Source organism: Calidris pugnax, unplaced genomic scaffold (assembly GCF_001431845.1).
Source record: "Calidris pugnax isolate Ruff unplaced genomic scaffold, ASM143184v1 scaffold141, whole genome shotgun sequence".
Classification (NCBI taxonomy): Eukaryota; Metazoa; Chordata; class Aves; order Charadriiformes; family Scolopacidae; genus Calidris; species Calidris pugnax.
In genome coordinates, this window is record NW_015090902.1 from 4,004,354 (window position 1) to 4,021,975 (window position 17,622).

A 17,622-nucleotide genomic window follows, 5' to 3' on the forward strand; every position below is an offset into this window, starting at 1 on the left:
CCAAGCAGATTAAAGTCTTGCTCTTTGAACCTCTGCTTCAGAGAGTAAGCACTGATGTCCCCATATCAGGAACAGGCAACCTTAGAAGCAGGTGCATTGAGATACTTAATGATGGCAGAGAAATGACAGTATGCAGCAGTGCAAAGATTTGGGGAACTGAAAAATAAGATGCATATGGTAAAAAGAAGTATTAAAAAAATAACTATTATGAAAGAAGGCTTGGAAATCCTCACACTGCCTAAACAAAGCAAAACATTTTGTTATTCGTACTTTAACAGCCCCTAGAAGGGTATTAAAGTATTCAAAGTGTCAATGCAAAGTTAATATTCTCAGCTCAGCTCTGCCGTGATGAAAAGAAGGACAAAAACCTACACTCCAAAAAGCACTGGAGGCTGAAGGAAGAAAAACATCCTATTCTTTCCCCCTCCCCAAATCCTATGTTGTTACTTGGCAGACTTGCACACAATACAGTGGAGAAATATGACTGTAAAATAATATATAAAAAAAAGATGAAGTAAAAATGTAGACATTCTTTCTTTTGAAAAGGTCAGCACAAGAAATAGAAATTGGCCTTTTAGTCACCATGCAGGCCTGCCCCAAGACCTGAGGGTAGATCATAGCAAGAAGTCATTGAGGGGAAAAAAAAGACAATCAGGAAAGAGTATTGGGAGGCAATGGTGAGATTCGTGAGAGTGCAAGAAGAGATGCTAGTAAGAAAACTTAGTATGAACTAATTTGTGATCTGAGAAAATCTCATCTGAGACAATAATTCAGATTGGCAGGGATTGAAATATTTATAAAACTGAGCCTGAAGAACAAGGATAATTGACCTCAGAGGGAATCACAGGGAGCTGGCTACTGAGTGCTAGGACCACTTTGATATATTACTATCATTAGTGCTGGCTTGAATTTTGTTCCAAAATAGTCTACATTATTTTTCACTTTATCCCATCACTCCTTTCAAGGTGTCCACAGGACGTGAGAGAATAATAATGATTCTTGACAAAACTGTAATAAGAAAATGCAGCTGAACTATCTAATATTGCACATGCCTGTGTAACTGCAGAAGGGCTTTAACTATTGTTCTTGCCTACTCCTTTCTGTTCTTCCAACAGACCCTTTCTAGGGGTGCAGAAGGGCCTGTAATCAAATGAAAACCATTTTAAATGTGGCTGTTCCTTAATAAGAGGCAAATTCTCAGTTTTCATGAAAATGGCAAAAAGGTTCACGTAGGACCACCTTGTGTGCTCTGTCTAAGGGTCAAGCACTGGAGCCACAGAGGTGAGTGGGAAGAAAGTGTCAGTGGGAGCTGTGGATGGAGCTATTGCACCATTGGAGCCCTCTCTAATACCAGACTTGGGCTCCTCAACTACTTCCACAGACCCTGACTCTGGGAAATGCCACCTTGCATGGTCAGTTGCAGAACAGGAGTCTTACATCTAATGGTTCTGTAGAGTGTCTTGGGTACTACAAAATGAGTAAGGAAAAAACAGACCACAACTTCATCCTAACAGATTTCTTATTTTAGCAGACATCTATAAGAAAAAATACCAAAATGTTCTTACTTTCTTCAGAAAGATCGTTTTCTTCTGCTTCTCTTTCCATTTCTTTACACCATCCTTCCATTCTCTTAGTTTCAGTGTGTAGCAACTTCATAAACCAAGATCCATCCCGTCGACAAGGCGACATTCGACCAGTCTCTACTGTCTCAATGGCTGGCTCTAGCCAGGGTTCTGGTGGTGGAAGGTTTGTGGTGTCAACTGGGGTCCTATAATCTTCTCTGTAACTGAACAGTCCCTGTGTCCGTACAGTTCTCACTGCGCTGTATTGGGTGGGTGTGCTGGGCTCTGAGTGCTGCTGGAACGACGAGCCAAACTGAAGTCCCTTGTCCTCCATGGTGATGTGTCCTGGAAAGCCCTCCAGTTCCAGGTCAGCCTGGACAGCTGCTGTTACACTGTTTGAGCGCTTGAATCGTCCGTGTCTTGGTGAAGAGGGAAGAAAGAAAAGAGATTTAGACATATAAATACATATGTGATTATACAGAGGCATAGAATAATGTGAACGGATTCTGGTTTCCTCCTTTGACTTTATCCTAAATATTTTTTCTTTGTGCATATCTCACTAAAATAAGACAGTGACTAACAACAGAGAGGAAAAGCCAAAATGCATAGTGGCATCATTGATCTGAGTAAAGATACAAAAGAAAATCATTTAAATTATCTCTGGAAGCAACTATTGATTTATTCTCATACTACAAAATACCACGTATCATTACTAAATGAACTGGAAATAATTAGCAGAACTGCAGGGTTTCATCTCCTGATAGAAGTCTGTAAAGTACACGTACAAAAAAAGTCAAATATTAAGAACTGTAATTAGATAAAATCTGAAAATCTGCTAAGTTAGGACTATTGAGAATCCTTTAACAAAGAAAAGTAGTAGCAGCAGGCTTAAGACTGTGGCATTTTTTACTTGCCTCATAGGATGGCCATTAAATGTTGATTTTCTATTGTGATATGCCACCGAATAATGACATTTTAGAAAACCTTTATGTTAAAAAGTTAGGTAGAGAAGTAAAGATTATTTGTGAAATCTTTTCACATCTGAGTCTATTGTTTCAAATTACTTCTAGTCAATGATGGTAAAAGGCAATTAGCAGCCAGATACTGTCTGACAGCTGCTGTGAAATGAGATAACGGTCCCAGTCCAGTACTTAACAGGCGGTGCCTGCCAGGGATAACCCGTGGGTTAGTACATCAGCCAGCAGTTTTACAAAGCTAGAGAAGGACTGAACAAGCATAAAAGCTGATTCTAGATTAGGATAAAGGTACCATGGGTTACATCGTAACCATTACATCCCCCTGGCTGGACTGGGAAAGCCCGGATGAGCATGAGGGATCCTATCAAAGGAACAATATTCCATTATACAGCTCTTTGCTTTTTTTTTTTTTTTTTCGCGAATAATGAAATTATATTAACCCACTACTTTTAACATTTCACTTCCTTCCAATTAAAAACTGGAAAATTAACTAAATATTAAGCAACTGCTAAGTAATCTGTACAAATCTTATCAAATGACCAGCATGCATATAAGAAATTTGGCTTTGTGAATTATTTAGGAGCAGCACGCACTTGACAGATGTTTGTTATTAACTCTGTTCACAAATGTGCGTTGTGTTATGAAAGACTACAGATTTTTGTACATGCTTGAATTACCGTTTTTCATCTTCCACTTGCACTCCAACAGAGTGGTATTCCCGTAGGCCTCTGCTTTCGGTATCTGAATCAGTTGCTGTTTCCACCTAATTCAACACAAAAGATACATCTGCAGAGTGAGCACTGACAACTCAGCACTATTTCTACCTGCACGCATTCAAAAATCAATTATGTATTTCCTATCTTGCTGCTAAGGAACACCTAGCCCAGTAAAATAAATGGAACAGGTATTCAGCCTGGTACCATTGTTTTGGTGCTGTGTTTTATAAAGCTTTGCACAAGTACTTCTGTTCTGCTGTGTAATTCCCTATTTCAAACCTAAGCAGATGCAATTACTCAGCTCAGTGGACGCAGGGAGTATGCTGGGTCTGGAAGAGATGTTCTTAGAACGAGGAATCCACAGGATAGCCCCTTCTTATATTATTATAAAACAGTCTCATTATGGTCCTTGATTTACAAAATAAAATAAAATCTCAAGTAGCCCCATAAACTTGCAAGTGATAAAAAGAAATGCCGCAATGAAATTTTATCGACAACTGCGTTGACAAATATAGAACCATTTAAATGACGTGAGGGATACAGCAAAATGCCATCTCTCACCTTTTTTAATAACATGATCCTGAAAATGCTATATCAAGCAAGTAATTTATGCACTTTTTATAGTATTCCCATCTGAAATACACTTACCGAAATATATTCACAGTAGAGTTTTCTTCATAACTGAGGCCACATTGCTTTTGCAAGTTTCTGTGGGATTTTATATAACACTCCCCACCACCACACCGCCCCCAAGTCTTTGACACAGACATAACGAGTGCTGCAGTATGCAAATTATACAGAACCAAGGGAGAGTCAGGAGAAAAGAAACCCAGTAGAGAAGACTTCCTTTTGAATGATATTTTCACTGTTAAAAACCACAATATCAGCAATCAGTTTTTCAATATGCACAATGTGCATTCAAAGAGTATCTCCTACGATGACGACAGGGTAACTTTCCCCCTTGCAGCAGTCACAGGCATCTCTGGAAGGAGCCCAATGGCCTTTGCAGCTTCTCTCAGCTGCACAGCCCCAGTCCCACCAGGTTCCTGGAAGGACGCAGACAGAAGGGGGAGGAGGATGGGAAGTGAAGGTACACGTGGACTATACTTCTTGAAGAAGCCAGTTGCTGGTAACTTCTCTTTCCATCTTCAAGCAGTAGTTCCGTGTAGACTTGCACGGAAGAGAATTCCAGCCAGTAATCAGTACATTCATATATATCTGGATGTATGTCTTGGAGGTGTTCATGAAAACAGCTGGTGCAGGAACCCTTTAGTAAATATTAACAGCATACTTGAACTGCACAGTGTAGCATGAGGCACAGGTTTGTCAAAATCTCTGGATATCAGTGTGGCAACTGCCAGGGAAAGACACATTTCCCCGTGATTCCATTTATTCTGCATGAGGTTGAGGGGAAAGCGTGCACTGCTGTCTGTTTCCACCTCGGCAGTGGCATGGAAACTGGCTATATTCACTTGGATGGGCAGCGCATTGAGAGAATGAAGATATCAGGCTTGGCAACAGTCTCCAGGATTTCGTATCGTCAGTAAAAAAAGAAAGATCCCTCCTGACGTTGGCAGCAAAAAAAAAAGCCGCAACCACAGAGGTAGGCAGCTTGGGGTAAAAAAGAGGCACAACAACCAACCAAAAAACAGGCAAGTTGGTTTCCTAGTTAAGGTAGGTCTTGACAGCGATGTGGGTGAGAAGCTTAAGCTGTACCATGAGGGTCACCCTCTCCTGAAAGAACATTGCTATAAGTAGAACAGCTATAAGGTCCAGTTTCTTAATGCAAGACACATCTATCAGGAAAGACACTATTATTTATAGCATAGAAGGGTCCAAAAGAGTCTTTAATAGTAAATTCAAGTCTAATCGAGGGACTCGTCATGGAAACAAAGTACTGGCTGTGACAGAGGGTAGAGGATGAATCTTCTGCAGAGTACGTGGTCAAAGCAAACACAGTGGAAGGTAACCATGTGAACAGGTAGGATGTCCCAGCGTTGAGCATAATAGCTCTCAGGGCAGTGACACACGGAACTTTTCTACCTCCTGACTCAGAAGTTTGACATACAATGGACAAAACTGCCAACCTGGACATTAGGAACAGTAGGTAGTCAGGGTGATTTCGAGGCTGTATCTCTCTCCTTACAGAAGCAGGAAGAAATGTCAAAGTACAATGACCAGTTAGTCAAAGGCTGGAGAAGAGACTGGGCCTTTGTGCACAGCCTTACATGGCAGTGCTTCTGACAAGGTCTAATGACTGTGTAAGGGAAAGTCACAGTGTAACTGATCGCAAACGGCAATCCCCAGGCATGGAAAGAGTCATTGACTCTCTTTGGGTTCTTGAGACTTCTTCACACCAGGTAAGACGCTGATGCTGATGGCATGACGAAGTCAGCACACATGGATTTCTCTGGACCACAGCTAGGATGATGTTGGACAGGCAACATGGTTCCACTAAAGGCAAATTTTTCCTGATAAATTTGGTGGCATTCTACAGCAGAATTACAACATTGGTAGATAAGGGAAGAATGACTGATATCATCTACCTGGACTTGCGGAAAGCATTTGATACTGTCCCACACAACATCTTGTTTCCTAAATGGAGAGACATGGATATGATGGGTGGACTCAGTGGATAAAGAACTGGCTGGATGGTCACACTCAAAGAGTGTCTTGATGTCCCTGTGGAGACCAGTGATGGGTGGTGTCCCTCGGGGGTCTGTACTGGAACCAGTATTATTTAAAACATTTTTTGGAGACATGAACAGTAGGATTGAGTGCTCCCTCAGCAAGCTTGTGGATGACACCAAGCTGAGTGGTGTGGTAGATATTCCAGAGGAAAGGGATGCCATTCAGAGGAACTTTGAGAGGCTAGAGAGGTGGGCCTGTTCCACCCTCATGAAGTTCAACAAGATCAAGTGCAAGGTCCTGCCCCTGGGTTGGGGCAATCCCAAACATGTACACAGCCTGGGCGATGAATGGGTTGAGAGCAGCCCTGGGGAGAAGGACTTGGAGATGCTGGTTGATAAGAAGCACAATACGAGCCAGAAATATAAACTTGCAGCCCAGAAGGCCAGCCACATCCTGGGCTGCATCAAGCATGGCCAGCAGGTTGAGGGAGATGATTCTCCTCCTCTGCTCCGCTCTCCCACCTGGAGTGAGACCCCACCCGGAGTGAGACCCCACCCGGAGTACTGTGTTCAGCTCTGGGGCCTCCAGCATAAGAAATGGACGTGCTTGAGCAGGTCCAGGAAGGCCACAAAGATGATCAAATGGCTGAAGCAGCTCTCCTATGAGGGCAGGCTGAAAGAGTTGGGATCGTTCAGCCTGCAGAAGAGAAGGCTCCAGGGAGACCTTATAGCAGCCTTCCAGTACTTAAAGGGGGCCTACAGGAAAGATGCGCAGCAACGCTTTATCAGGGAGTACAGTGATAGGACAAGGGGTAACAGTTTTAAACTGAAAGAGGGAAGATTTAGATTAGATATTAGGAAGAAATTCTTTACTGTGAGGTAAGTTGTGGATACTCATCCCTGGTAGTGTTCAAGGCCAGATTCGACAGAGACCTGAGAATCCTGGTCTAGCTGAAGGTATCTCTGCCCATGGCAGGGGGGTTGGAACTAGATCTTTAAGGTCCCTTCCAACCCAAACCATTCTATGATTCTATTGAACTGGGTTGAAGGAAAGGACCAACATCATTACTTCCATTTGTGGGATTGTTGATCAAGATCCTTGAACTTGTTTGGATGAACTGCAGCTCCAGATGATGGTGTCAGTGATGCCGGCACAGGCTCCACAGCATTACAAGCCTGAAGGTTTGATAAGGCAAAAGAGGCTTATAGGTGGCCAGGCTGAAGAAGTTGAGCAGATGGGAACACAGGATTCATTAGCGTCTCCTGCTCTCCCACATGCTTCAGCAAGGAGGGACTCTGCACTGCACTCCCTTCATAGAGTGATATCCTTAGGATGACCATTTCTAGACCCAATGCTCCTTGGGACTACTGACTGATGTAGAGGGCAGATTGCTGGACATGGAAATGGGCTAAGGAAGGTCAATGGTATCATACCTGTGGGGCTAACATACAGCTAGTGACACTGTGGAGGTGAGCAATGGTCAATGGACAGAGAAGATACTTTTGCCTTCCCTGAGGATGTCTCAGCATCTCAGACATCGTGCTGTTAGAAACATGATGGTCTAAAGATATAAACAAGGAAAGGTTCCTACGGATAACATCAATTTGGTCAACTGATGTTGTTGAAACAAAGCAAGCGGACTGGCAACACACATTTTCTTCCGTATTGAATATCAAAAGCAGACCTGTTTCTGCCAACTATATTGTTTGGTTTAGTAACAGATAGCAGGTCTTCTTTTGAACTCTGCTTCTGATGTGTGGAGGCAGATTTCCCTTTTATATACTGGATGGGCTGGTATTTTTCCATTGGCGCAACACATTGAGAAAAAGTCTGTTTCATTTACCTGTTATCAAGTGCCTTCTTATTGATATTTCACCTAAAAGTATAACCTGAATAATTTGCCGATATGCAATCGACACCTAGAATTTACAGGCATAAATGAAGTAATCTGCTCTAAAATATTATTCAAAACAAAATTATCAGGAAAATGATGGCCCAGGTATCAAAATAAAATGACATTAGTTACCTCTAAATATAAACCTTTGCCAAATTATCCTTCTCTCCAGCTTGCCAAGACTGACACTGACTAAATGACCTGATGATTGCCTTCATATTTTAATGCTTTCATTTCCTCACTGTGCCTCGTAGCAGCAGGAGAATGCCAATTTCTGTGTGTGTGCAATCTAGGATTGCAAATATTTTAACAATCAACAAAAAAAAATAGATCTGGAAAATGGAGGCAAATGCCAACACAAGTAAAAGTGAGAAATAACAAAATAATTTGCACTCACAAAGAAACAAATGGACAAATAAATTGCATTTCTGAATGACACATATTATAAAGTCTCCTGCTAGAAGACAGCAGGAAACTCTTTAGATTTAATCAGATTGGCCGGGCTAGATTCAAATGAGCAGAGAAGAAAAAGTAATACATTTGGTTTGATTGTGTGGCTCCAGAAACTCAAATAAGACTTAATAAATCTGTTGCTATTCTCCATGATTCATTATTGTTTTAATACTTGCATGGGTTCTAAAAGCCTTAATATTTGCAAATTGGCCCACAATCTCAGTAAAGCAAAATAATGTGACAAATTATATATCTATCTGGTTATAAGGGAGACTCACAGAGAAGAGGAAACAGGAAAATAGCCAGACACTGACCAAAAGCAGAAGAAAGAAGGGGAGATCTAATATAGCAGGTCTCCCTCTCTCCTTGCAAACAAAGAATTACGACTAAAAATTTGACACTTTATGCCATGAAAAATGTTCTTTTATGGGCTTATAGCATTTCCATAAGGTTTATAATATTAACAGTAAATGTAATTTTGAGATTATTTCTATCTTACTTGTTTTACCTTTCACAAAGGCAAAACACCTCCCTCCATGTGTTTTGCTGCCAATACAAGGAACAGACAGTCCTATGAATCCTCTGTGATCAGTCACACTATCAGATACCGGCCCCGACTTGGTAATAAATGATCCACAGGTTAATTATACTAACACAAAATTAGTTGAATAAATGCAAATCACTATTGCAAATAACTTGTTTGTTATAACCAATCTTGCTTTGTTTCTAGGGACTCGTTATAGAAAAGGACGCATGAACTGACTAAATTATTCCTTCAAAGTATTTACTAAGCTTTTTTATCTGATAGTTTTAACTACTTACAAGCAACTTTCATTTCTGTATTAAAGTATTATTCTGCTCTTAAACATGAGCACTGCAACATAACATTGTAGTGTCCTAAAAATTCCAGTTTAAGCTTCTATACATACTGTTGCTAAGGGAGGCTTGAAGTTAATATATTCAATGCATAAGAAAACAGATTTTAACCCGGTGCCTTTTGCTTCTCCCTCATAAGCATCAGTAATAAGAGTCCTTCAGGCCACATTATCTCTCCCCATGCAACTTCACTGCCCTCAATGGGTTTTCGCTGCTGTAACCGATTTGTTCTATAATTAGAATTTAATAAACAATCTCTCTGATGATGCACAGGAAGGGAAATAATTCACCTTTCCTCTCTTGCATAGGCTTTTCTGTAATAACAAGAGTAAAAAAAAGGGAAGAAAACACTACATTTGACACTAGATCAAGTACATGTAATTGTGAATGCAGATAACCATTCTTAGGTACAGGGAGATCTCATTTGTATGCAGTGACTTCAAAGTAGGAAAAATACTTCAAAAAAACCTACAGTACTAACTGCTACCGCTTTCCTTAACTGATGGAATACTTTTATCAGCCAAAAACCATATACTCTTTCAAAATAATTTTTAGAAACACAGCAAAATAAGCCTACACTTTCATGCTTGAGTGATTTTTTGTGCCTCACCACAGGGCTCCATTTTGCTACTCCACTACTTCCCAGCAGAACATCTGGACTACTCAAACACATTGCATAGCACAGTAACTGCTAATTACCACAAGAATATCCTACAATGGGTTGAAAACTTCCACTGGTCTTTTAAGAAAGTACTTTTTGCTAAAAATGCATGCCAGGATTTGTGTCAAGCTAATATGAGGTAGCAACAACAAAATAATGCACACAGCAGTGGCTGCTCACAACTTTTTTGGTGCATTTAATGCTAAGGGGCAAATTGTTCTGAACCGACAAACATTCTGCAAGGCAGCAAATCTGTGTCTTCTCCACTCTGAACGTTTCATTATGTTAGACAGCAGTTAAGAAAATGAGCAACAGTAATTTGTGAAAAGAGTAAAAAATTAGATGGCTTTAAAAGAACCATAGCTTTGTTTTAACTACAATTCCAGCTGCTAAACTTTTTGAGAAATGAAGAGGCCAAAATACAATCAGGGACTGGGAACTCTGCAGATTGGCTAAGCTGGTATATTCTGACTCATATATATATATACATATATATATATATATATATATATATGCATGTATATGTATATAGGTCAACGTTACCGCTAAAGGGCAGGTTACAGCCTCTGTACCCACAAAGGTGTTACCAAAAATTTCACTGGCTTAGAATCATAGAATCATAGCATCGTTTCGGTTGGAAGAGACCTTTAAGATTATCAAGTCCAACCATGAAGCTAGCACTGCCAAGTCCACCGCTAAACCACGTCCCTACATCTACACGTCTTTTAAATACCTCCAGGGGTGGTGACGCAACTGCCCTGGACAGCTCGTTCCAATGCTTGACAGCCCTTGTGGTGAAGAAATTGTTCCTAATCGCCAATCAAAACCTTCCCTGGCACAACATGGGTCCATTTCCTGTAGTTAATGTGGATATTTTTTTGATTGCTATGTGTACACTGAAGTAGAGCACTGACAAGGGTGTTATAACCCAAACAGTACCAAGAAAATGTAGATACTCATCCAAGCGAGTACATCATATGGGTACAAAATGCCCTGCCTTAAAGGGAAATTCCAGTTTAAGACTCTAGAGTTTCTTGAACACAGTTTTTACCACATGATGTTAATACTTTCATTAAATATATTTATAAATACTATGTAGAAAATCCCCTTTTGACAAAAAAAATTAGGCAAGTGAGTTATTGCACTGATCCTCCTGAGTACAGCTTTTTGAATGATTTGTTCAACGAAGAAACACCAGATATTTTGAAGCATGATATCCTGATGATAAATGAAGATGACAAAGGCCATTCTCTACGCTGCAATTAGTGCTTCTCTCCAAAACCACCATCACGAATCAGCCTCCACTCTTACAACATTTCTTTCCATCTCATCTGCTTCCAGGGTTTCTGTTCATTTTAAGAAGCCTTAATGCCTTTTAAATAGAGAAGAAACCAAGGACTGCATGTTTTGAAATACTTGAAATAAATAAGGAGCAAATTCTTGACATTTTTTCTCAGATATTTTACAATCTAAATGGTTTTAATATGAAACGGCTTGTAACTAGAGCAGGTTTTGAATGTTAATCATTAGCATATATAAAAGTGTGTGCAAAAGTGCAAGGAAAATCCCTGAAAATGTATTAGCAATAACCTTGTTCTTGACTCAGTGGTGATTTTACTCTAAACATTCTCTACCCTCCATTTTAATTCAAATGCTTTGATTAGTCTTCTGCTGTCATGGGAGAAGACAGATACGAAGACTATAGGTACTAGTATTGCTAGACTTGGTTTTTTTTCCATATATATTCTTAACACTGCTGACTAAATTTTTAATCCCAGAATCAGTACTTGCAATTCATTTGAATTTAGAAATCAACATTTTTTTCCAGTGCCTACTGACACATCCAACAATATTCCTCTTGATTTAAACGTGGCAGTGAAAAAAAATAAAACCTGCACAACCTAACCCTTATTTTCTGGAAAAGCTTTGCTTCTGAAGTTTTTTTTTTTTGTTCAAAATTCCCATCTGGGATAGGGCTAACACACCGTGATGTGGGTTTCCGTATCTGTGCCGTTCTCTCTTCCTGCAGAGTGAGTGCCACTGATCTGCATAGTAAGCCCAGTGCTCCCCTAGGAGCTTGGGCTCCCTGGGCATGTGAATACCAAGCCTATGGGCACATGCCCAGTATGCCTGGACTTCTTTTAAAAGGATTCCTTTTGACTACATGTACACTGCACAAATCATATGTGCCAAAGATGTGGGAGCCCTAGGCTGGGTCCATACTGGTTTCACACCCAAAGGTCATTCTTTTATCTTTGTGCTCCTGTATGAAGCTCTGCTGGCAAGGCCTCTCACACCAACGTGTTAAAGGTATGAAACATTAAAAAAATGCACAAATTAACCATCCTGATAGCAAATTAATGCAAATAAATGCAAATTCAATGCATTACCCTGGCATGGCATGCTAATGAGAAAACAAGTCATTTAGTCAATCAAGGAAAAATGCAAATAAAAAATATCCTTTTCTAAGGTGCTTTGATGCAGAAGTCTGAAATACATTAAATACTTCAACTGCATTTTGGGGGCATAAATTACTATTTATGTGGTTTGCAATAAGAATATTCTACCCTGTGTTTTTATTCCTTACAAACCTAGTGACAGAAATACAACAAAATGCATTTTCTGCTTAGTAATGTTGCAGAAAGGTATTTTTCACGCTAATGCAAAGTTTGAAACTTCCTGCAGAAAAAACCCCAAACAACTCAAATGTGCTCGCAGGATACCCGCGATGAGAGCAATTTTGCAATTTTAACCTTATCTAATGCCCAATGGTACAACCAAGCAGTTTGTACTTCTCCAAAGATAACAAGCAGCTCATCCTTCTAAAACCTGCTGTTGCAAACAATATCTGCCTTCTCCAGTGTGTGCACCTGAGCACCAGTATTATGGGCCAAGCGTCAGATGACAAGCTGCTACAGAAGATCCGCTGCCTCCACGGAAATCATTGCACAGACGTTTTTGTGGATTTTGTGGATTATAAACACATGTTATTAAACACACCACATACCAAGAAGGGTCAGAGCCCAGTGAAAAGAACTGGCCATCACCTGCAGCCAGAAACAGGATCAAGTGATGTAATCAAAGTTTCAGCATTAATTGCTGAAATACCAGGACTGACTGAAGCAAGACACCAACATCGATAAACACCACTGTGCACAGCTGCTGTAAAGAAGAGATAAGAACAACAGCAGATACTATTCCTTTCTGAAGAGTAAGTTTCAGGTTAGGGGCTAAAAGGTACCAAGAATTACTCGCTGCTCCTTTGAGCTTTTCACTGTTATCTGCTAAGCCTCTTCTCTGAACAATTTAGGATACACTAATTACTTTGTAAAACATTTGAAAAGTAGCCATCTGAATATTTTACCCTTGCTGTTAAATTGCATTCTAGTCTTCTGCATCTAAAGAAGCAGAAGTGAGCACTTTTATGCCAAGAAATGGACAAGCAGCTTGCTGGCCAGGCCTTTGCCTTCCTATTAGTCTAATATGATGTGGAACAGCAAAATTACACCACACCAAGACGTTAAACAGTAACGTTCAATCAGTAGCTATGACATGCTTAACCCAAATACTTTTCTCTGATTGTATTTTGAAATTAATGGAAATGGAATTACTACCTTTTAGAGAAAATAATAGACTTCCTAGTAGATGAACAGTCACTCACTGGGCTTTGTTACACAGACTATTACATTCTCAAGATCTATGTTGCTGTCTCCACAATACTGGTAACTATGCCAAAGTACACAGCATTTCCCCAATAGTTCATCTGGCAAAAGCAGTGATTTTTAAGCACAGAAGTGAACTCAGTGATGTAAGAGGGGATATTCACATACTTGAAATTAAATGTTCAGCAGAAGGGAAGCCTAAATTTTCCTCTGCTCCTGTGTCTCAAAGGACTTTGCATTTGTCGCAAGTTCAGCTTTCTGATTTTTATTACTGCTTGGTGTTTCCTAGAGATTTAAACAAGTGACCATTGCTACCTATCTAGTGCTTTGCATTTAGACGAAGGAAGAGCAATCAAAATTTGCACTTGGAATCATCTTATTTAATTTGCCTGAAAAAACACAACATGACCGTGCTTTCCACAGTCTGACACACATCTTGTCACGCAAAATAAATATTGTGCTTTCTGATGGAAAAACAGAGGAATGCTCAAAGACCGTGTTCACTAATGTTATTTCATTACCCACCACCCGTAATTATGCTGTACCTACACCACCACATTTCTTTCTTTTCCTTGGTACCTTCTTCTCAGCACCTTACTAAAAGTAAGGGCGGAGGGGCTCTTTTTAGGTCGAATAACTTGAAGATCCAGCAGCATTACGCATTTTCCAAGGTCAAAAGGGAAAGATAATGGAAAAAATAGTTGAGCATTTTAAAGCTGGTGTAATTCTATAAAAAGGACTGTGAATTCATGAAGGGAAGGAGATGAACATGCTGTTCACCTGTAGCTCTGCAGTATAATTTTCATATCAAGTGTTAATGACAGGTAACCTCCCTAGAGATTTATTCATTCATTTTCTTCCAGGTACAGCATATTAGCTGAGGACTTTTCTGCACAGCCACGTTGCCATGATGTGAATTACAATTAACGCTAAGCAGCCAGGGGTTGTTTGTTAGATTATTAGAGCCAGTGAAGCTGAATGACTCATTCTATGCTATTTACAGAAAGAAGGCAAGCAATTCATCACAGACAGATGTTAATGATAGGCTACCTGGATCCCTATAGAGGAACGCCGACTCTTAAGAAACTCCTCTGCTTTTGAGACTAAAATGGCCTTGTCACTGGTTCGTATCGAGGTGCTCTGGCTGTCGGACGCGTGGCGCTGCGCAGCTGCAGTTTCCAAGGCGAGATTCATGGCCTTGTTACTGTCCAAACTGTCGGTGGAGTTGTACATCCCTCGCCCGTCCTGCGGCCACGGGGAAATCCTCTGAGTCCGGCTGTCGTGATATGCGTCTTGGGTGGATTCTGTGCTGCTCTGTGCCGTGACTGAGATCAGTGGCTTGGAAGTGGTACGAGGGGGTACCGGTGGCGGTGTTTTTTTGTAACTTGTGTAAGTTACAGCTATGGAAACAATTAAACAAAAAAAAAAAAGAAAAAAAAAAAAAAAAAATTTTCTATTTTTTTTTTAAAAAAAAAAATAACCAAAAAAAAAAAAAAAAAAAAAAAAAAAAAACTCAAAAAGAAAGGGAAAATTAAAAAAAAAAAAAAAAGAAAAAAAAAAAAGAAAAAGAGAAATAAAGATTAATCTGATGGAAACTCCACAACAGAAATCACCTTAGCATTAAGATTATGCTACTTAAAAATGAGGAGGGTGCAACACAGCGCTCTTTGTGAACGTCACTATTAGCTGAAAGTGTCTCTCAGAGTCAGATGGGTATCCACAGCAACATGTTACTTCAACCACAAAGCAAGGGGTGCAAATGGGAGTCCCAGATTGGGATGAGGGTGAAAGAAAGTTAGCGAAGATTTGTGTGTGTTAAGGCTTGTGCTGGGGCACACTAGGGCTTCTGAGGTTGTTTCTGCATGGTGTAAAGCTGGTAAGAGAAATAAAGGAATATTCCTCTTTTCCTCTTGTTATCACCTGAACTGTGGGCTCTGTATTAATACAGCGTGTTAAGCAAGTAGCACTAATATACTGAAACAAAATATTATTCAGGAACTTCTACTTTATGGTATACCACACTTTAAAAATACTTCTAGGTGTACTGGCTGGAATTAGATAAGATTGGCTACTTACATAAGAAGCATACGTTTTAAAAATACCCACAATACAGTTAATAAAATGAAATTCCAGGCATGCAAAAAATGTTACAATATATGCAAAGGTACTAGATACTTGGACAACAAGCAAAAACTACAATACCAAGAGGAGAGACCTTTTATCTATTATCCTGCACTAAGCCTTAAATCCTTAGAACATACATTGAAGAAGGATATACCTAAATGTAGAGCATTTGGAAATATAGATGTAAAAATGGGTCTGAAACACTGGGAGAACTGGATACATGTGAGGAGAACTAAGACTTTTAGTCTGATGAGCAGAGCAGGTCTGAGGCTGGTTTAACCCAGACTCTGTCTTGCAGCAAAAGGCTCAATAAAATATCCAAGAAAACTCTACAGATGCAGATTGTGCCAATACTGTTTTCTTACAAAGTTTTCAAGATTTCATAGAGATAGATACTTAGTCATTAATATCCCATAGCTGAATTTTCTAATTGCCTAAGCCCACTATACATTTTTGACACTAACAAGAACATTTCTGTTAGGGAAGTGGTTTTTTCCCACAAAGCACATAAAATAATAATTCATAAAATTATCAACTGATACAAAAATGCATTGTGATATAGCTTTCTGCATTCCTGAACAGAAAAATCAAGTCCAATTCATTTCTTGCATTTTCTTGCATAATTGCAGGAAGATAAAGAAATTATTATGTTTCCCTGTATCAATAACACTGAAATAGCATAATGTATATGTTCAGAGACCAGGATAATGAATGACTTAAGGAAAAGGTTTGTTTCCTTCTGGTGTTTTGAATGCATTGGAACTTGCAACAGTGACTCAGGGAACCTTGGAATTGGGGTTACCTGAGCCCAAAAAGGATCCTACAAGAATTCCCATTATCCAGATATGGGCTGATGAGCAAGGAGGTCAGAAGGAGCGACTCTAGTTGTGCTTTATGCTGTGCTCTGTGATATGAGGTTATGTTGCAGCTCTCTGGAGAGGATCAGAGCACTTCTCTCCAGAAGAAGGAAATTTGCTAATACCTGGGGCTGCTGAGCTTGTACCACCAGGCTAGCTGATGGGAAAAGGGAGCCTAGAGAAAATTACTCTTAAATTTTGATTCTCGATAATCATAAATAAAAGGGTGCTCATAAAAAAAAAAAAAAAAAAAAGAGGCAGAGCTAGGAAGTGAAAGCTTTCATGTGAAGCACGTTTTGAATTACTACTGATGCCGCTCAATTCTGATAGAGATTTAAAGACAGTCTTGCTCTGAGCTAAATTGCTCTAACAGAGTGAAACACGTGAAAACACACTTCAGATTCTAAGACTGTGTGCTTATTTTGAAGTGTCGTTTTGTTGTCCTATCACCAATCTTATCTCCTGTCAGTTTTGTAACCAGCAGTTAAGAAGAAAGAAAAACCCAATATTTTTCGGATGCTTTAGGGAATACAGAAAGTTCACGGAAGAAAGGAGAGGCTGTAAAGCTTGGAAATTAAGACAGTGTCTTATGAGCTCGAGCAGCGGCTCTAAGGAATGTTTCCACTAAGGGAGTTGTCATAATATCGCTCCCCCCCTCTCCTTCCTGCAAAGGCAGATGCAAGTGATCAAAGTGCTGGGAAACAGTAGGAACAGAAACAATGGGGTGAAATAGGGTGAGTGAAAACCCGAACAGGAAGCTATTTTTACCCGTAACATAAGACAGGTTATCACCGTTATAACTAATTTACTGGTTTTTACTGTCTGTCTTCATGCAAAAGAATAGCAGTGAATAATGAAACATATGGTAAATGTGATAATGAAACATCACAAGCACGTATATCCCTACTACACGGGCAGCAGATCACTTCTCTGCCTAATGAATATAAATGTTAAACTTCTGCTGCAACTCTTCATAGCTAACTTAATCTTCATTTACATTTCTAAAAAAGAAAAATTCTCCTTGTGGCAAAGCCAAAACAGTCATTTGCTCCCCCCCCCCCCCCCCCCCCCCCCCCAACTCTAGTTCAATTTCAAAACTCCATGTCTTGCTTGTGGCAAGTTCCTAAGCAACGTTAAATAATCTACACAGAAAATACAGATTGGTTCACAAGAACAGACAAACGAGTCACAGTTGTAGGGAGGGGACAT

The 17,622-nt window shown here is 39.8% G+C and overlaps 1 protein-coding gene across 10 annotated transcripts in view; it reads right to left on the reverse strand.

Moving 5' to 3' along the window:
* Positions 1-17,622, reverse strand: part of DLGAP2 (discs, large (Drosophila) homolog-associated protein 2) — a 409,096-nt gene that overhangs the window by 21,016 nt on the left and 370,458 nt on the right. For all 10 annotated transcript variants that reach the window (XM_014948945.1, XM_014948944.1, XM_014948948.1 and 7 more), the window contains 3 exons: positions 14,483-14,832; positions 3,217-3,302; positions 1,566-1,981 (listed from right to left, as the gene is read on the reverse strand). In XM_014948945.1, coding sequence (XP_014804431.1) covers positions 1,566-1,981; positions 3,217-3,302; positions 14,483-14,832 — 852 coding nt within the window. The remainder of the gene's footprint in view (positions 1-1,565; positions 1,982-3,216; positions 3,303-14,482; positions 14,833-17,622) is intronic.